At 40.7% G+C, this 19,463-nt stretch overlaps 2 protein-coding genes across 3 annotated transcripts; both read left to right on the plus strand.

The window, feature by feature from the left end:
* Positions 1-82: 82 nt before the first annotated feature.
* anks4b (ankyrin repeat and sterile alpha motif domain containing 4B) lies at positions 83-4,428 on the plus strand. The gene is made up of 2 exons (XM_074697126.1): positions 83-430; positions 2,950-4,428. Exons 1-2 carry the CDS (start codon positions 270-272, stop codon positions 4,076-4,078), a joined length of 1,290 nt encoding a protein of 429 aa, XP_074553227.1. The 5' UTR covers positions 83-269; the 3' UTR covers positions 4,079-4,428.
* A 1,496-nt stretch (positions 4,429-5,924) lies between these two features.
* LOC141810118 (kelch-like protein 24) lies at positions 5,925-19,223 on the plus strand. Of its 2 annotated transcripts, XM_074697465.1 has the most exons (12): positions 5,925-6,149; positions 6,393-6,695; positions 6,791-6,925; positions 7,011-7,202; positions 11,458-11,601; positions 14,241-14,427; positions 14,699-14,845; positions 14,952-15,080; positions 17,419-17,595; positions 17,674-17,820; positions 17,904-18,069; positions 18,449-19,222. In XM_074697465.1, the coding sequence occupies exons 2-12, from the start codon at positions 6,414-6,416 to the stop codon at positions 18,603-18,605; spliced, it is 1,863 nt and encodes a 620-aa protein (XP_074553566.1). In that variant the 5' UTR covers positions 5,925-6,149; positions 6,393-6,413; the 3' UTR covers positions 18,606-19,222. The 2 variants fall into 2 exon arrangements, with proteins under 2 accessions (XP_074553566.1, XP_074553567.1); XM_074697466.1 differs by lacking the exon at positions 5,925-6,149 and having other exon boundaries at positions 18,449-19,223.
* Positions 19,224-19,463: the final 240 nt, after the last annotated feature.

Here is a 19,463-nt window from a genome sequence, read left to right on the forward strand (position 1 = left end):
ATTGTGGACAATGAGCTGACCACACTTCATGAGGCTCTCCCTGCTGATCTGGAGCTGTATCAGAGTGAGAGGGAAATGTGCAGCGGACAGCACTGACCTGGACTTTGCTTTTGTTTTATGGCCCTGAGCTGCTGAAATGTTGCCGCCCAGTGATCACTTTGTTTGCTTGGGTTGGCAGTCTTTGTTTCTGACGGAGGACGGGAGGAAAAGTGAGAGAAAGTAACAGATTTGTTTGACTTTCTCTGTTTGTTTTTTTTTTCTTTTCAAAGATGTCTCGGTACCACAAAGCAGCGATTGATGGATACTTAGACCTCCTGAAGGAGGCCACGAGGAAGGACCTGAACACAGCAGATGAGGATGGCATGACACCCACCTTGCTGGCTGCTTTTCATGGACATGTCGATGCTCTTCAGCTCATATGCAGCAGAGAGTAAGTGGATCATACTCCTTTTTCATCAGACACATTATCCTTTATATGTTCTGCGTCAATAAACCTCAAAGATCTGAAAATTATCAAAATGGTTTCATTTTCCTTCAGCCTGCTGTTGGTACACTAAAGGAGGACATTACACATATGGAAAATCATTCAACAGCATATTTCCTTAAAAATGAAATTGTGTAAAAGGAATTAATTTTTTTTTTACTTCATTTATTTTTTCCAGCCTGTCCTTGTGTTCTTATGTGACTTATTTCAGTACCGTGAGCTGAAACTTTGCTCCTCTCTCTTCACTGTTTTCTCGTGTGAGTTGGGCCAAATATTCAATCAGCAACAACCATCCTCTAAAACAAAAGAGCCTTTTATCTGTGCCCACAAACCCCCACCTTTGTCCTTCATTCAGTGCCACAAAAGACAGGCTGAATTTTACCACACAACAGTCTCAATGGAAAATCAGATGTTTGGTAGGGTGTATCATCAAGTCTAATCTTCATGGACAGAATTATCCAAAACGTTTCCGCTTTGCTCACCAGCAGCATGAGTAGGATTTATGACAAGTTGTTGCAGTAATACAGCAATCAAGACTTTTATGGCTGTGACAGTGAGGCACGGCCCTGGAGGACTTTACATCTTAATATATAACCAATTATCCTCAGCTATGTTCACTCAGGCATAGAAAGGAAACTTAAAAATGTATCAGACTACATTTATCTGTCTTCTGTGGAGAGTGGTTTCTGTGTGGAGGCAGGAGCCAGTCTCTTTAGCCTACAAAGTGGCATTAATCCATACAATAGCAAGTCTGGCTCTACAGAAAACAAAACCAACCTTAAAAGATCTCCAAAGTGCTCAAGCTCAGAGTTTATATCCTTGTAGATTCAGAAAATGCATAAAATGCTGAGGTGAAGATAATTCCCCTCTTTGTGCTGTACTACAAATTTGTTGTTGGAATTAGGTTGTAGCATATCACATAATCTCCTATTACAGTAAGGTTGTAGCTCAGGGAAGAGGATTCGGGCCACTAAAAAACAACAACAACAAAATAAAACAAACAAAAAAAGACCAATTGTTTTTTTAATTACTTTTTTTTTCTAAGAAAAAGACAGAATTCTGTTTTTTTCTCAGAATCTTGAAATTAGAGTCAGAATTCTTACTTTAATCAAAGTCATAATTTGAAATTCTTATTTTTTTTTTTCAGAATTCAGAAATCTGACATTAATCTCAGAATTCAAAGAGATTTATCAGAATTCTGAATCCTGGTAGAAAAATGAAATAATAAAAAAGGACTTTGTTTTTTTTCAGTGGCCCTAACCTTTTCAGTGGTACCTTAATGATTTTTTTTTTGTTGATTTTGACTTTAATCTTATAATTCTGCACTTTTTTTCATGATTATTATTATTTATTTATTTTTTTAAGAAAAAAATGTTTTAATTGAAAAGGGAGTTGTTTTTTTTCAGTGGCTCTAACCTCTTCAGAAGTAGCTCAAAGGTTTTTTTTGTTGTTGATTTTGACTTTAAGCTCAGAATTCTGCCCTTTGTTATCTTTTCTTTTCTTTTTTTTTAAGGAAAAAATGAAGCAATAAAAAATGGCGTTTTTTTTTTCAGTGGCCCTAACCTCTTCAGTAGTAGCTTAATGTTTTTTTTGTTTGTTTTGTTTTTGAGAAGTTTAATAGTAAAGGTTAAAACTGTCCAGATGATTGCCCATATGTGTTTTCACTCCTTTTAAAGTAATCGACAGTGTCTACATTGGTGGGATCTAACTTGCTGTCTGGGGTTGCCAAACTCGTGAAGAAGCTTTTGTTGGGTGGGCCAGGTGCTGTAAAGTTAAAGCACTTACCCCGAAGCTAGTACTGTAACTTCTTATACAAACAGATCCAATAAACTTTATCTGTTCTCGTACAATATTTTTATATTCTGTTCCTGTAACGTATTAATTCTTGAATGGTGCCAATCATGGTTTAGAATATCAGGATAGCCACAGGGGCAGCCAATCAGATTTCAGGGAAGCCACCTCAGGCATCTATTACATTTGATAAGATCAGAGCTCTTCAGACAGAATCCTTAGAGTTTGAATTTTAATATCTAATTAACCCCATTTGTCATAAGCTTTGGCTTTGTTCGGTAGGTGAACTAAATGGGATATTTATTTCCTGTTTTATGGTTTGAACTGAGTGCATTGGTATTTTTGAGATTTTATTGATGAATTTTTTCTGTATTCTAAGACCATTGAGCCATGTTTGGAAAAAATACTCAGATTGTTTTTTTCTCAATAGAAGTTTCTTATAAATATATTAAGTAACAGAAAGAACAACAATGTAGAGGGGGGGCTACACGGTGTGGGCAGTAATATCATGAAAGAAACTCTTAACATGACATTCTGACCCCACCCCCCAAAAAATCTTCAACTTGTTAACAGCAAAAAACAAAAACGAACCCAGAGAGGACTTATTGATACTAAAATGTCATATAAAAATCCAAATTATTCAAGTGACCTAAATCTTTACTCTTCTCTTTCAGGGGAGACCCCAACAGAAGTGACATCTGGGGAAACACACCCCTGCACCTCGCTGCAGCAAATGGCCACATGCACATCCTCAGCTTCCTCGTCAACTTTGGCGCCAATCTTTTTGCTCTGGACAATGAATTCCACACAGCCATGGATGTAGCCGCCTCTCGTGACCGCATGGACTGCGTGCGCTTCCTGGACTCGGCTGCTTCCCGGCAGACAAACCAACATCCAAAGAAGGTGGCCACTCTGAAGAAGGAGGCGGTCAAAGAAGCAGAGAAGCGAGTGAAACTCTGCGAGAAGGTGAAAAAGAAGCACCAGAGTAAGATGGATAAGATGCAGCGGGGAGGAGGGTATTCAACGTCTGAGGACGCATCAGGGTTCTCAAACGGTGGCACCATCAGCAGCGTCAATGAGCAGTTCTCCAAGCTCATTGCTGCTGAGAAGTCTGGATCTCTCACAGCCAGAGTCAAAGGCACGCTGCAGAAGAGGCTGGGGAAGAAAGATAAAGGCACGCTGCAGAGATCCGAAGGGAGTGGGAACGTTATTTTTGTCAAACAGGATGGTGGGGCCTCTGACAAGCCAGAGTTTCTTGATGTTTTCAGTGAGCAGGAAGAGGGAATGTTAGGTGACGGAGAAACAGCAGGTTATGATGACTATGATGATGATGATGAAGAACCAGGCCAAGTCAAACAGTCCATCTTTAACCGGCCTGGTCTTGGAGGTCTGATCTTCATGAAGAAGATGGGGCTGGAGTCAGACGACATCCCTGGTGGGACCAACGAAAGTCTCGGCTACCTTGTTCAGAACGAGTTATTCGAGGCTGAGGAAGACGCTGGTGGCTTCATGGAGGCTGAGGATGCTGATGTGCCATGGGATCAGGAAGATCTGGGGCTGGATGACGATGAAGATGAGGAAACCTCTCCTTTGGATGCATTCTTATCAGCCATCTCTTTGCCAGAGTTTGCCCTTGCGTTCAACAGGGAACACCTTGATCTGGAGGCGCTGCTGCTCTGCTCTGACGAAGACCTGAAGGGCATTCGCATCCAGCTGGGGCCCAGGAAGAAGATTCTGGAGGCTGTAGCTCGAAGAAAGAGCGCGCTGGAGGCTCCTGGTATCATGAAAGACAGCTGCTTGTGATCAGACAAACATGAAGAGAGAGACTCATAACCCTGCTTCAAACTTAAACTTGAGTCTGTGATTATTGTTATTATTAAAAAAAGTGAGATGATCTCTCAACATAAAAAGTGATTTTCCAAATTCTGTCTCTACTTATCATGACCCCAGTTGAGTGTGATCAAACCTTTACCTTTATTCTCAGATGTAGTAAGAGTATTGTATGTTCTGTTTGTGGTATTGTTGAGTTAAACGGACAAAATGTTAACAACAGACAGTGATTTTGATTATGTGAATCCACAATATTACATTGTACATACAAAAACAGATGCCCGGCCTGCAGTTTTGCTCTATAAATGAGTTTGCAGGGTGATTTCCTGATGTGCTGTTGAATGTTTATTTAAGCCTTTGAGTGTTTGCAACATAATTGTTAAATAAATTAATCAAATCTGCACAAATTTTGTCTATCATACATTCATACATGGGTTTGTATGTGTGTGTGTGTGTGTGTTTGAGCTCTTGTATTCATGACCCTGTGGAGACGTTACTTGTTCCTTACAGCCACATGCGGTGGCCATACTGACATACGGGGACAGAAGTCATATCAAACTTTGAGCAGAAATGTTTCGTGTTATTTTTATAAGAAGAGATTTAAAGGGGACATATCATGCTTGTTTTTCCTTTTCACTATGCCAGACTAGGATGCCTGTAAAGCATTTCTGCCCTCAGTACAAGTCATTTAGTTCCTTCATTGCCCCACAATAGCGTTCTTAATATCCTCATTTTAGGCCATTTTGAAGATCTGGTTGAAACGCTCCATTTCCAGAATGACCTCCAGTAACCTCACAACGTCACAGCCCTTTGTGCTCTGATTGGTCAGTTCTATCAGAGGGGCGGAGGGGGTAGAGCCAGGGGGTGGTTTTTGCAGCATGGCAGTATTTACAAAATCACCATATTGGATGGGGCAGACCGAGCGAGTTTGCTGTTTGCCAAAACTTCACCATAAGGCATTGATAGCACTAATTAAATGTCAGAGTGTAGGATACGTCCTTTTGTATTGGACCCTGAGTCAAACCCGGACGGTTCTGCAGCTCAGGAGGAAGAAAATCCACCTGGACACAGATCATCTCAGGACGCCTCAGTGTGGTGAGTCAAACCAGTACTGTAACATGTATAGTTTATACATTTATACTCGACTCTTGGTGGGTGTACCCCTTTGTGGCGGTTGTATGACTAACTGACATCACAGAGGAGGAGCTGCTTTATCAGATTACTCCAATAAAAAGAAAGGATCCTCGTGTTCTCGCGACTGTCGAATTCTCGCGGCCATCTGGCAATGACCTTTTTTCAGAGGCATCAAATCTCGTTCTAGGATATCAGAAAAAATACAATATCTCATTTTTTGAAAATTCAGGGGGTGTAAGGTCTTGCTTTCAAATTTATCATATATGTAAGTATTAAATCAGGGATCAGCATGATATGTCCCCTTTAAGTAACAGCTTGTCATGAATAAATTCAGAGGGAGAGTCTGCCTCAAGTAGATGCAGGTGAGTGTAATGTTTAAATCTGGAAATCAGACAGAAATACCAAATGTCTGAGTGACGTTTCAATACATAATTTTGGACCCAGTCGTCCGTTATTGTCCAGAAGCTGTCATATTCTTGTTAATAAAATAGTGATAGAAAAAAATTTGATTGGGTTTTTGCCTTTGTGAATTTTTTTTTTTTTTAAAGATCAAAGTGTGGTATTGACTTTGTTTTCTTTTTTAAAATCTTTTTTTTTTTTTTTTTTTTTTTAATTATTATTATCATTGTCGGTAGCTTAAACGAATCCGGAAGTTCTCAACAGAGACGTCTCTACGTTCGTGCGCTTGCAGAAGGAGGGACTTCCGGTGAGGGGCTACTTAAACTGCTGCTCGTTACTCTTTGACGCTAAACTGTATGTGGGAGAGTGTGTTCTGCACCGTAATGGTCACGACTATGTCAGACAGGTAACTATGTTTTACAGGTACAGCCCCTGAGTGTTTAATCTCACCTGCTTTACGGTGTTCACCAGCAACGACTGGTAGAAAATCAGCCGCGCCGTTACTCTGGAGGTAAGCCCCATTAGTGCTAATGGGCAATCTCAGATCGTCCCTCCGCCTTGTTGAATCTCTTGCGATTGTTTGTTACCGTCACTGTGAAATTTTGAGTTTACATGTGGTAACTTACAAAAAGTGCGTGATTTTGTTGCATTCCCGCTGTGTGTGTGTGGTACCTGAAGTGAGAACGCCGGTACAGTATGCGTCAAAGTGTAGAAACGGTGTTGTCTGTTTTGCCTCCTCCTCCCTCGACTCCAGGCTTGTTTAACAAAGTCAACCATGGCTGAAATAATTGCTGTCAACGCCGGGTCGACCTCTCCGTCCCCCAACAACACCAGGGTCCTGGAGGACATCAACATCTTCGCCGTCGCCGCCCTTCCTGCAGCTCCTCTGAGCAGCGATGACTACCTGTTCGTGGAGTTCAGGCACCCCAACACCGTCCTGCAGGGCCTCAACAGCCTGAGGCTCAACAACGCCTTCTGTGATGTGACCCTGTGCTGTGGAGGACAGGAGTTCCCATGCCATCGCATCGTGCTGGCGTCCTTTAGCTCTTACTTTCAGGTACACTTCACGCATCAAATCCAGGGCTTGGCTGGAAAGCTTGTTAATCACACAAAGCACGTAAAATGTGTGTTTTCCACTTGTTGTCTCCTCAGGCGATGTTTTCCACTGACCTGATCGAGTCCAAACAGGAGCGTGTTGCCATCAATGGAGTTGAGCCTCAGATGGTTGGCATGCTGGTGAGCTACGCCTACACCTCAGAGGTCTACATCTCTAAAGCTAATGTGCAGGTAAAGTATCACCTCTTGTTTCCTCCCTGCTGCTCTCTTTCATTCGATGGCTCATGTTTGCTGAAACATTACTTCTCCTTATTAGGCTCTGCTTGCAGCTGCCAACCTGCTGGACGTGATGGCAGTGCGAGAGGCGTGTTGTCGTTTCATGGAGCGTCAGATGGATGAGATGAACTGTGTGGGGATTCACTGCTTTGCTGAAGCTCACTCTTGTAAGAGGCTGGAGAGCAGCAGCATGAGCTACATTCTGGAGCACTTCAGCAGTGTTTACCAGCAGGTGAGACACTAACGGGACCTTAAATTAATATTACATCGAATACATGTGTGATAAACTTTATTAGACAAAAAGTTTTTAGAATTTGGAAAACGTTCAGAAATATTAGTATTTTTAAATTCATATGTGAATCAACAGATAAATAACTTGTTACACATCACCGCTAGGGATGGGAATCAAAAACCGTTCCTGTTGTGAATCGATAAGAAATGTTTCAATCCATCGATATCGTAAGCCTCTGTGCTTAAAGATTGTCTTATCGATTCTTTACACTATGCCAGAGCTACAGGACCTTATGTGACTAGTCTGCCGCAGCTTTCTTAGCTTGGCAGTTAGATAACATTTCCCAAGAAAACCCTGTTTAAGGATTTCTAGCTTGAAATTTTACTGACAAACTGAACACTCAAAGAAATCTACATTACTCTCTCACAGGAGATTCCAATTCAATACATTCAAAATTAACAAAATAGAGCTAGCTTGATGCTAATGTATATAGGAAATTGCATTGATATGCTAGCGGTTAGCATACATCAGTATAACTTTGGCGTCAGAGTAGAATTTCAACTTTCATCACAGAGGCATATTACAAAATTTTACAAAACTGTACATCGTCACATGACAGGCAATTTTTACTTTTTTTTTTAATTTACGCTGGGAAGTATCCAGATCCAGTGACCAATTACATATTTTTTCACTTAAAATAGAAGGTATTGATAAGGGAATCTGTAAAAATTGAATCAATAAGCAGAATCAATAAGGGCATTTATATCGATAAAATCTTATCAATGCCCATCCCTAATCACCGCCTTTATTCTTTGCCTCTGTGCGTTATTTATTGTATACCAGGCGCAATGGGGGTGTAAATCTGTAATGGTGGAATCTCACGCTTCCATTTTTTCCCACTTTCTTATATTGGTATACTTGTAATTTCTTATATCTTATAATTTTATAATCTCTTACATTTATATATTTTGTAATTTCTTAAATCTTAGAATTTCTTATTTTGTACTTTCTATTTTTAACACTTTTTCAAGAAGTAGCAGTAACTATAAAGTAAATTCCCCTCTGGGATTAATTATTTCTGATTTTGATTTAATAACCTGAAAAGCTTAATTATGATCAACAGTGACATCATTGTATTGAAAAGAACATGGAGAGATACTACAGTATGACTTTGTAATAACTGATGTCTTACAGTATTTATCAACAAGACACCTTCAGTTTTGTAGTTTCTACCATCCTTGAAGAAATGCACTCAGCGTGTGATTGTATCCTGAGGAGCTGGGCTGTGTTGAACTAAGAAACAGAAGAAATCTTTTGAAATGCGGTCATCAAGTTCACGTGCTGCTAGTAAACACCTCTGCTGGAGAGCTGCAGCAGGCAGCGTTGTCTCATGTGTTAAAGGGGATTAACAAAGATAATCCACCTGCCTGTCAGCATTCATACCAGTGATTACCCTTGTGGAGGAAAACGCTGCATTCACATGTCCCTCAGATTGTTCTGTGTCCAAGTCAGGGAATTTGCCCACCCCCCTTTTTGCATTGTTTAGACAATGCTGCGTGTTTAATACTAGTATGTTGCTGTTCCGACCATAGACTGTTTATAGAGTGGACAGCGTGGTTCTGCCATTAACCATTGTACAATCTGAAGCCAAAATACCTCGGTCATAGGCGCCGCCATTGAAGCAGTTGTGCAGCCAGAGTTTGCGCAATAGAGACTGTGAGGGATTGTGGGAGAATCTGAGTGGAGCTGGGTGACAAAAATAATATTTTTTTTCTTTCTGAAACCTTATCACATCTTGACTGTGCCTGTCGCCATATTTTACAATCCCTGGAAAAAAATACATGAGAACGGCATCTGTCAATCATTGTTAAAAGTGACGTAAAACCTTGTTTTAACCTCTAATAACTAATAGGGTTGTCAAAAGTACCGATACTTAAAAAAGTACCGATACTAAAATGTTGCATCCGGATACAATACTCACTTTCAAAAGTATCGATACTACCCCCCCAATCCCGATGCCGAGCCGCTGCGTCCCTCTCTCTCTGCCTCCTCACACACACACGAGAGCAGCCATTAGCCACAACGAGCGATTAAAGGCTGATGTAACGTTAATGATTATAAACAGGGCTGCCAACTGTCACGCATTCGCCGTGAGACTCACACATTTGGATGGTTTCACCTGCACTCATGCCACACCTCCGATTTCTCACGCTCAAGTCAGAGGCACAGGAGCACAGAGGACGCAGAGGTCGTGTTGTGTAATATACAAGATACGTAGGTATGCACCCTATACCCACTAGAAACCCCCAAGAAATACCATATAACCACTATAAAACATAATTATGGGATGGTTGTGTAACTTAAACTTTCACTTTCCGTGTACACGCGCTCCTCTTTGTGCCGGCGTGCGTAAAGGCGCAGATAGACACGCATCCCAGCAGACAGTGAGAGATCGTCAGTCACTATGTGTGATTTTATATTTCAAACTGTGTCTTGATAGCTCATGAGCACATTTTAAATGAACACAGACTTAAAAAAGACGAGTCAACCTTTTGATGAATCAAAATGCAGCATTGTTCATCAGTCCATCTGTGCTGTTTTCACTCACTCACTGTTTTCTAAATGATAAATTCATCCTGAGGTTCCCTGGGTCACATATTGTTCATGATGTGAGCAATCTTTTAAGGATCAAGCTTCAAATACAATCTACTAGTGCAGTGGTTCTCAACCTGTGGCTGGAGGCCCATAAGTGGTTCTCAGGGCTGTTTTTAGTGGACAGTGCATAAATCAGGCAAAATTTTTTAAAAATGTCTTTATTTCATTTATTTTTTGCACTACCTCAGGCCTAAAACTTTCTTTTTACACAACTGTTTGTTGTGTGTGTGGTACTGTTAATTGTTACATGTCACAACAGAGGTCATATTTGCATTTTTTTGTTAATAAAAATGTTTCTTTTAAATATTAGGTTCTTTTTTTTTCATCCTTGTGGTATCGAAAATAGTATCGAGTATCAAATATTTTCCTGAGTATCGGTATCGAGTTGAAAATTTTAGTATCGTGACAACCCTAATAACTAATGAAAACGAAACTTACTTAAAAAAAGTACTTGAATACAAGGCAGCTAAATGATATCTTCAAATCACCACAACAATCAGACGTGAGAAACATTTCTACGAGGTGTATTGATTTTTTAAAAGTTTGACCACAGCCCATCTGGAATGACTAGAGAGCTGGATTTTTTGACCGGTACTGCAGCCAGTCACCAGGGGGAGCAGTTTTTGTGGCAACCTCACTTTGAGCCGAGCAAGATGACATCCATTTTTACCTTCACTTTACCCATGTCCCTCAAAGTGAGGCGATGTCCCGCGTTTGATCAGCTCTTGCTCCCTTAACTGTGGCAGTCTACTCTCTGACAACATGATTTTCATCCAGTAGCTGGAAGAGGGCCATCACCATTGCATTCATTTGCTGTTGATTATTATCAACATGCATGTGTTGTCAGTTCATCATCCCGTCACCTGCGTCCTCCGTTACCTCTGCCCACTGACGCAAAAATCAAAGGTGAAGACAACAGAAAACAGGATGCAGATTTTGTAGGGAAAAACATGAAGTCCCTTGGAGAAAATGTGTGTTTTGGGAGCTTGATCAAATATTCCTCCATCGTCCATGGAGTTGAGTAGGATGTGAAGCAACACAGGTCATGATGTAAAATCTTCAAGAAACGTTTTGCGCAAGTTAAAATGTTGTCATTCCTGCTTTTATGTTTTATTGCCCACAGATTAGTTGACTTTTAAGAGTTGAGAACATGCACTGAACGTAATAAAAATGATACTCCAAATGTAGACAATCACAATATTTCACAAGCTCTGAGAAGCTTTTAGTTTATTTTTTAAAATTTTACAATTAGATTTTTTAATAGTTTTTATGAGTATTATTTTCCTATGACAAATGTTCTTCCTTCCTCCATTAAAGGAAAAAAAATCACACATGTCCACACTGTGTGCAACCAAATTAGATAGAAGTTATTTATTTAAGCTCAGTCTCAATAGAAATATTTATGTTTGAGAGTTAGATTGACATTATTCAAAAACTTAGCCTATATTTCAGCATTCACGTATCCCACATGTGGGTGGCTTGTAAGCACCTGGTCACCCTAGTTGCAACAGTTATGTGAAGTATTTCTGATTACTGTTAAACTCAAAGAGTGAAACGATTTGATAGAAGGCGCATCATTTTTTTTTAATATTCCCTCCAGGAGGAGTTTCTGTCCCTGTGTGTGGACAAGCTGACTGAAATCCTCGGCAGTGATCATCTCAACGTGTCTAAAGAGGAGGTGGTGTTTGAAGCGGCCATGCTGTGGTTAAATAAATGTTCCTCTCGAAAGCAGAGCTTTGAAAAGGTGAGATTCTCATTTCTTTGACTTTTTCTTTCTGCATGCTGTTGGAGTCGTGTTGCTGCAGTCACAGCCACGTCACACTGTTCACAGTTCTCTCTCTGACTTCTAAACATGACACCCCAAACACACTTCAGGGATGTGTGTGTGATCAGGCTGACAGAGCAGCGTAAAAGAGCCCTTAACTTGGCAGCTGTTGGTGTTTATGACTTTCATAAATCACAGTCCACACGCCAACTCTTGTAACCAACACCATGGACTATAATGAGACAGGGCCTCTCCTTTAAAAAAAAACAAAAAAACTATTTTTTCATTTGTTTGCTAATAAATACTTGTCTTCTTGGTTAAGACGTTTTCTTTTTATATTTGTATTTTATTTGCTTTTTTATAACATTACAACAAAAGAACATGTTATACAACAACTTGGTGTCAGTTAACAAAAGTTAATGTAGCCTCCTTGTAAATAGTCCATTCTTCACAGTCTTTCAGGTGGGTTTTAAAGTTTATCCACTTTTTCCATTTTTTTTTTTGAAAAATAAATTGTTGAAGTCTCAAATTATTTGTAATGATCTCAATGTCGTGTAGTTTTTCCACAATGGCCAACAAGTTTTTCACAGTGGGAGGGTCCTCCTGATACCACTTTCTTGTTATGGCTTTCCTAGATGCTACAAGTAATATTCCAACCAGGTTTCTGTATTTGTTTTGAACAATTTCTTGTGTCAGATTTTCCTGATACAACACTTCACATGTCGTAGGAATTTAATAACCCAATTAATAATTGCCTTCATTACTTTCCACACGTCATCCCAGAACTTGTTCATTTTTACACACTGCCAAAACACATGAGCATGGTCCACATCATGCTCCCCACACTGTCTCCAGCAAGGTTAAGGGTAGAGGTAGGCAGATCGATCCAAAAAATCGATACTATCAATATCAAAGTTGGTATTGATATCAAATGATACTGGTGAAAAAAGATTGATACGCTAGTATTTTTCTCCTTAATGCGCAAACTGCTGCAGTTTTATGAAAGTAGCGACCTGACTGTGTCTGCGTCACGTCACGTGGCTCAGCGGCACCAGGGAAACAAGCAAGCAGAATTTTTTTTTTTCTCTAACATTTGTTCTGGTGAGATAATTCTTTATACTTTACTATTTTAAAAAATGAGTCTAATAACAAGAGAACTTTTATTTATTTATTTATTTTTGTATTGTAGTGTTTAACTTTGTACTTCAAAAAAGATTTTGTTTAAATTTAACCTTAAAATTATTTTATATATGTGTATGTATATATATATATAAATATATATATATATATATATATATATATATATATATATATATATATATATATATATATATATATATATATATATATATAAATTTCTTTTGCATTTTTTCTTAAGAAAATAATTCCACACAAAATATTTGGGAATTTTTTTTTTTCTGTTGTATTGTTTCTGAACATAAATGTTTATCATGACACTAAAGTAATTTTAAACCTTTCCCAAATTCTGTCCAAGGTTTTAACAACAGAATCAAAAGAAAAAAAATTTCAAAACACTCCAGCAGTTTGATGAAACATCAACCTTAAATATTGAAAAGTATCTGTATCAGTATCGGCATTGGCGATACTGGCCCTGTATTTACTTGCTATCAGATTGACACCAAAATTCCCAGTATCGCCCACCTCTAGTTGAGGGACAGGTGAGGATTTTCTTTGATTTTTTTTGGGTGATAAAAAATCTAATTTTATTTCTCCAGCCATATTCCCTCCACATTCTAGAGCTTGATGTTTTACTTTGCATCCTACACATGTTTTGCCATTCTTTTTTTTTTTTTTCATCTTTAGTTCTTTTGCCCATTCATCTCTAATGGAGAGAGTGGAAGTTGATCTATTTCTTACCGTGTTTTGGTACAGCGCTGAAACTACTCTGCATAACTATATGCATGCATAATGTTGTAATCAATCTGTTTAATTCACATGGGGAATCCAGCTTTATCTCTTTATTTGAGGTTCATGTAAAAATCTTTATTCCAGGGATCTCCAACTCCTACCCTGGAGGGCCGAGAGGCTGCAGGTTTTCTTTCCAACCAAAAACTCCACCAGCTGATTTCACTGATTTAATCACCTTCAAGCAGAGAGCAAGAACTTATCAGTGAAATCAGTTGGTGGAGTTTTGGGTTGGAAAGAAAACCTGTAGCCTCTTGGCCCGCCAGGGTAGGAGTTGGAGATCCCTGCTTTATTCGCTAAGCCGTATTCTCTCCTCAGTTTATTGCAGCTTTTTATTTCTCCTTTTTCATTTATTCTGTCGATTATTGTTACGCCTCGAGATGCCCATTGTTTAAACCTTTGGTTTAGGGTTCCTGGTTTAAAATTAGTCACAGGCCATCCAACTCAAAATCTTTGCCTCATGCTCCAATTTGTATTTTTTTTTACTATTTTAAACCAGATTCCCAACGTTAACCTTGTGATTGAATTCAATAACCCCTCCTTTTCCTTATACATATTTCTGTTTGCAATCTGGTTAAGACAGTTTTAATGCTGTATTTCCAAAATTTATAGAAATAACTTGAAAAGATCTTAAATGACTGGGTTCAGTTGCATTTAAAAAAAAATAGCTTCTTTTCTTCTCGCTCTTGAAGGTCCTCGAACACATCCGCCTGCCTCTGATCAGCCCTTACTACCTCCACGATGTGATTGAGTCTCTGGATGTGGTGAAGGAGAGCCAGGGCTGTCAGAGACTCATCTCTGAGGCGAAGGACTATCTGCTGCTAAAGGACCGCCGTGGGGAGCTCTACTGCCCGAGAGCCAGGCCACGCAGGTCCACAGGTGAACACAGTCACATTAACTCTTAACTGAATGTCAGCCCTATAAATTTCGTTTTCATTCACTATGAAGTAATTTACATCAAGTCAGTTACGTGACACTTCTTTCAGACAGTTGTTCACAGATTTGAATCACTGATCATGTGACTTCATTAAACATTGTCTTCATTAGCAGTGAAAATGATCTTTGCCGTCTGAAGCACTGCAGAGTTGTTCGTGCCCAATATGCTTCGACTCTCACCACCTCCATTCTTCTCTTGTTTCCATGGCAACAGGCACAGCTGAAGTGATAGTGACAGTCGGCGGTGAGGATGACAAGGTGGTGCTGCGCAGCGTGGAGAGCTTCGATCCCGTGACGTATCAGTGGAAGAATCTGGCGTGCCTTCCCTTCGCTGTGAGCAAACACGGGCTGGTCGTTTCCGGTGAGGAAGCACTGACGCTCAGAGAGGAATGATCCTGTCACTTTTAATCTGTGTCCTTCTTGACATGTTCACCAACTATTCTTTCACTCTCCGTCTGCTGCTGTAGACTCCACTCTGTACCTGGCAGGAGGAGAGTTTCCTGACGGCTCAGCCAGCAGAGAGATGTGGCGTTACGACCCCTGCTTTGACTCCTGGTTTGAGATGGCTCCAATGAACGTAGCTCGCTCTGAGTTAGGTGAGGCTGTTGGTGCGAATGTGTAACATGTAGTATGCTCTGGAAACACACTTCTTCTTTAAAGAGGGGTATTATGTTTCTCCATACTCTAAAAATTGACATAAATCAACAGTGCTGGATGCCCATTCAAAATAGAATAGAATAGAAAATACTTTATTTATTACTGAGGGGAAATTCAGGAAGAGTCACAGCAGCAGAAAACAAAAGGAAAACAAAGGTCCATAATGAGATGGATGATGACAGTTTGCCCATCATCCTCCAGTCAGCCAGCCTCCACCACCACAGTTCACACCTGAGAACCAGCAGGCCGTCCTCACCTCCTTCTCCTCACCTTTTGGGGAAACATCGGGCCTTGTACCAGTTAGCATTGATATGCTACAGGCTGCTAACAGCTGATTTCGCATGTAAACAATTTGGCCATGGATACATGTAGGATCGCTAGACAAACACAGGAGCAAAAGTATCACTGAAGACAAAACCTGTTTGGTTTCCATGACCAACAAATGAGCCATACAAAATAATGATCCACTCCAAATACAAAGATGACGAAAAAGAGACAAAAGAATTTACAAGAAACGGACAAAAATGACGAGCTGCTGCAACACACAGCCACAACCAACAGGGCAGCGCCTAGCAAAAAAAAAAGTGTACCAGTATTCAAACTGCTACATATTCATATGTCATAGAAATATGAATAAACTGACAATAAACTGTAAAACCGCCAGTTCTAAAATAGTGTGAGATCTTTTCAAGACTTACTGGTCACTGCATAAGGTCTGCCCATAGCTCTACCCCCAAAAAGCCTCCAGAGGGCTGACCAATCAAAATTAAATGGGTTTGTAGAGTGGAGGGCTATAAAAAGACAGCAGCTAAAACATAGATACCCTCTCTTTAAGTAATTTTAAAGAGGGGTTATCTTATTTCAAAAATATTGTGTTTTGCACTATCTTATGCCGCGGTCACACTAAACGCGAACACGCGAATTTACTCGCGCGAATGGCCTGTCACTGAACGCCCTAGTCTCTGACAAGCTGAGGCGCGAACACGCGAACGCGCAGTACTGCGCATGCGGAGTAGAGAGCTCGTTCAGTTAATGACCGAAAGTCCAAAAGAGCAGCTGAAAAACAATGAGCCGTGGTTTCCAAAGCATGACAGGAGAGTGTGTGAAAGCTTTGGAGATCACAATCAATGCCTCTGCCTCTCCCTGGTAATCCATCAGCTCTGCTTGGCTGTTCCCTGCGATCTCATCCCCGATCCCCCGAACCTCCGACCCCCCGAACCCCCGACCACCCGAACCCCTGACCCATGTTCCCGGAGGTCTCCCTGGGGATAATGAAGGGGTGGAGGAAAGAGAGGAGCACAGAGAACTTCCATCTTTTCCCTGGCTCTGCCCCTGCCCCACACTTTCCTCCTCTCTATCAGGCTCAAAACTCCGCTGAGAAAAACACAGTCGGACTCAGTGATAGCCCGTGCAGGCAAATCCAGCTGGGAATCAATGTTTTCAGAACTTACTTTCAAAACCTGTCTCCTCAGAGACTTTCAAACCAAGTTGGAGCCCGAGCAGGCGGCAGTTGCCCCCCAACGTTGTCAAAACAATGACGTCGTGGGGTAATGTTTTGAACTCGAGCGAATTTGCGTCTACCGCCCAAACGCGTGAACGCTCCAAACTCGCCGCGCCAAACGCGCGAATCGCGCCGCCCGAGGGGAATCGGCGGCTAAATGCGTCTTTGCATTGACTTTGTATGTAATCACGCCGCAAATTTGCGTTTGGTGTGGCCGCACCATTAGAGTTAAAAGACATTTTTCTGCAGTTTTCAGGTGAGTTTGGCTCATATTAAATCTGAAAAGACAATTTAGACTGAAAAAAAAAACAAACACTTGCCCAGATTTTAGTGAACAACCCAAAATTATCCTGACAGGGTAACAAAATTTGCACAGTTGCAAACATCAGAGCACTTTTCTGTCTTTTTTGAAAGTTTTTTTATTTATCGGCTTTATTTTCTGCACTCATTTGATGTGTTACGCCTTCATTCTAACCAGATGCTGCGAAAAAATAGTCTATGTGTCAAATGTCTGATTCACTCTTGTAGACAATTTAGCACGTGTGGTCTTACTCTTTAATCTTATGCTGTTTTGTTCTGTCTAACAAAGAAAAATGTTTTTTTTTTAATGACATGTTATTATGTGGTGACAATTCTTGAGCAACTCCTCCAAAAAACTGTGAAAACAAACAGGAGTGAGGGACGCTCAGAAACCCACGCTGTTCAGCTGTTGTTAGTGACCTTACCTCCTTTCCTTCGCTCCTTCGCTCCTTCTCTCCTTCTCTCCTTCTCTCCAGGCCTGGTGATGCTGGACGGTTTCGTATACGCGGTTGGAGGGTGGGAAGGTCGCTCTCGTCTGGACTCGGTGGAGTGCTACAACCCTCACACCAACTCCTGGCAGTTTACAGAGTCTGTGAAAATGGCTGTTACGAGTCCTGCAGTGGTTGCTCTGGACGGGCTTCTCTACGTCACAGGTAGGAAACACACACACACACACACAGGAAGTGTTTCTAAAGTGAAAATGCACATTTTGATGAAGTTTTCTCTTGTAGGAGGTGCAGTATTAGAGGACGGGGACGGCACAGACCTCGCTCAGGTGTATAACCCTAAAACAGCTGTATGGACAGAAGTTGCCCCCATGCAGATCGCTCGCTCTGGCTCGGCTGCCTGCACGCTCAAAGGAAAGCTCTACGTCATCGGTATGCAACACAACATCAAACACACTTCTCCACAAACTCAGCCGTGACTCTGACTTTCAGCTCTGTGGTTGTTTTTCCCCCAGGTGGATGGCACGCCTCGACTGAGAACACGGATAAAGTTGAATGTTATAATCCTAAGACCAACCAGTGGACTATGTGCGCCCCCATGAAGGAGCGACGCTACCGGCCTGGTGTTGCTGTGGTGGATGGAAAGATCTATGTCTTAGGAGGGGAAGAAGGATGGGACAGGTGGGAGGCTAAGGTTTAAGATTTTCTAATCCCAGCTAAACAAGGAACAATTGGCAAATTCACAGCTAGGTCTTACTTTAGTTCTTCCTTTCCTGATTTACTAGGAAATATTACAGCTCACTATCCAAAGTGTGTCCATAATGCGTAGTCCTCGTACAAAAGCAACTTTTTGTGGCATTGATTCCAAAACTGGTCAGGAAAAAATATATAATCTTGTCAAATTCTGCCAATTATCCAAATCCCCCTGTTGGTCAAATTTATATATGAACAGAAATCTGCTAATCCTTTTTTCCTGATGTAATCCTGATTTGTCTTATTGAATTTGTTGAGTTTTATGAAACTTTGCAGCTGTTTAACGTTCACGGCTGTTCCAATGCAGGTATCATGACACCATAGAGAGGTACTTTGACGAGACGGACACCTGGGAGATAGTTGGAGAAATGCCCACCAGTCGCAGCTGGCTCAGCTGTGTGTCCCTTCAGCTACGGAAAGACATCTGCATGAGCAGCTGTCCTGAAACACCGAATGACAACTGAGCCAGAGTGTCAGCGGTCAAGTCATCATGGTTTATATGCTCCCTTATGAAGGGACAGCACGTTCCAGCACTCAGAGCTGCGGAGCACGGCAAACTGCGAAGGGAAGCCTGGATCTGGATGGAAAGTGTTTGAGCTGTTACTGGTGGAAAAAGGAAGACTGCTCTTAATCTCTGACTGCTCATGGAGGCTCACTCACTGCGACCCTCACCTGGTGACAAAGGAAGCCCAAGAAGGGTTCACTGACAGGCTGATCAAGGACTCAGTCTAAACTGAACTGATGTGAATGTGTTAAGGGTTTTGTTTCAACATCTGTGAACACCCTCCCTGCCATCATAGTGTATTTTTGTATCAGTTATTTTGATATATATTTAACGGGGTGTGAGTTTCTGAGTGAGCCTTGTAAAAACAGTCACAAACATTTCACTAGATCAAAAGATGCTCTGGGGCCAAAGACTCTCATTGTGATTATTTCTAAGGTTACCTGTGAAGAGGAAATGTCTTAATTGTGCAGTGTTTATTTTATATTTAACTATAGAAGTTCTGAATGATTGTCACTACCTGTAATATGTTCATTATATTTTTGTATTGCTGTATGTAAAATGCCTTTTAGTGATTTTAAGGTGGTGTTTGGTTCTAATAAAGATGTTTAATTAAATATCACCAATGGTTCTTTTTTATCTGATTTTTTACAAAGCTTGAAAACAACAAACTTGAGTCAACAGGGAAAAAATAAATATACACTTATGTGAAAAATTGAGAGAGCCTGTAGGACCCAAAATATTTTTTTTATTAATTCTTCTCTTTGTTTTGAATCCTTCATTTAACATATTGTTTTCATTTTACATTAAAAAAATATTC

This window comes from Halichoeres trimaculatus, unplaced genomic scaffold (genome assembly GCF_033239565.1).
Source record: "Halichoeres trimaculatus isolate MK-OKI-2021-1 unplaced genomic scaffold, fHalTri1.1 fHalTri1_scaffold_20, whole genome shotgun sequence".
NCBI classification, from domain to species: Eukaryota; Metazoa; Chordata; class Actinopteri; order Labriformes; family Labridae; genus Halichoeres; species Halichoeres trimaculatus.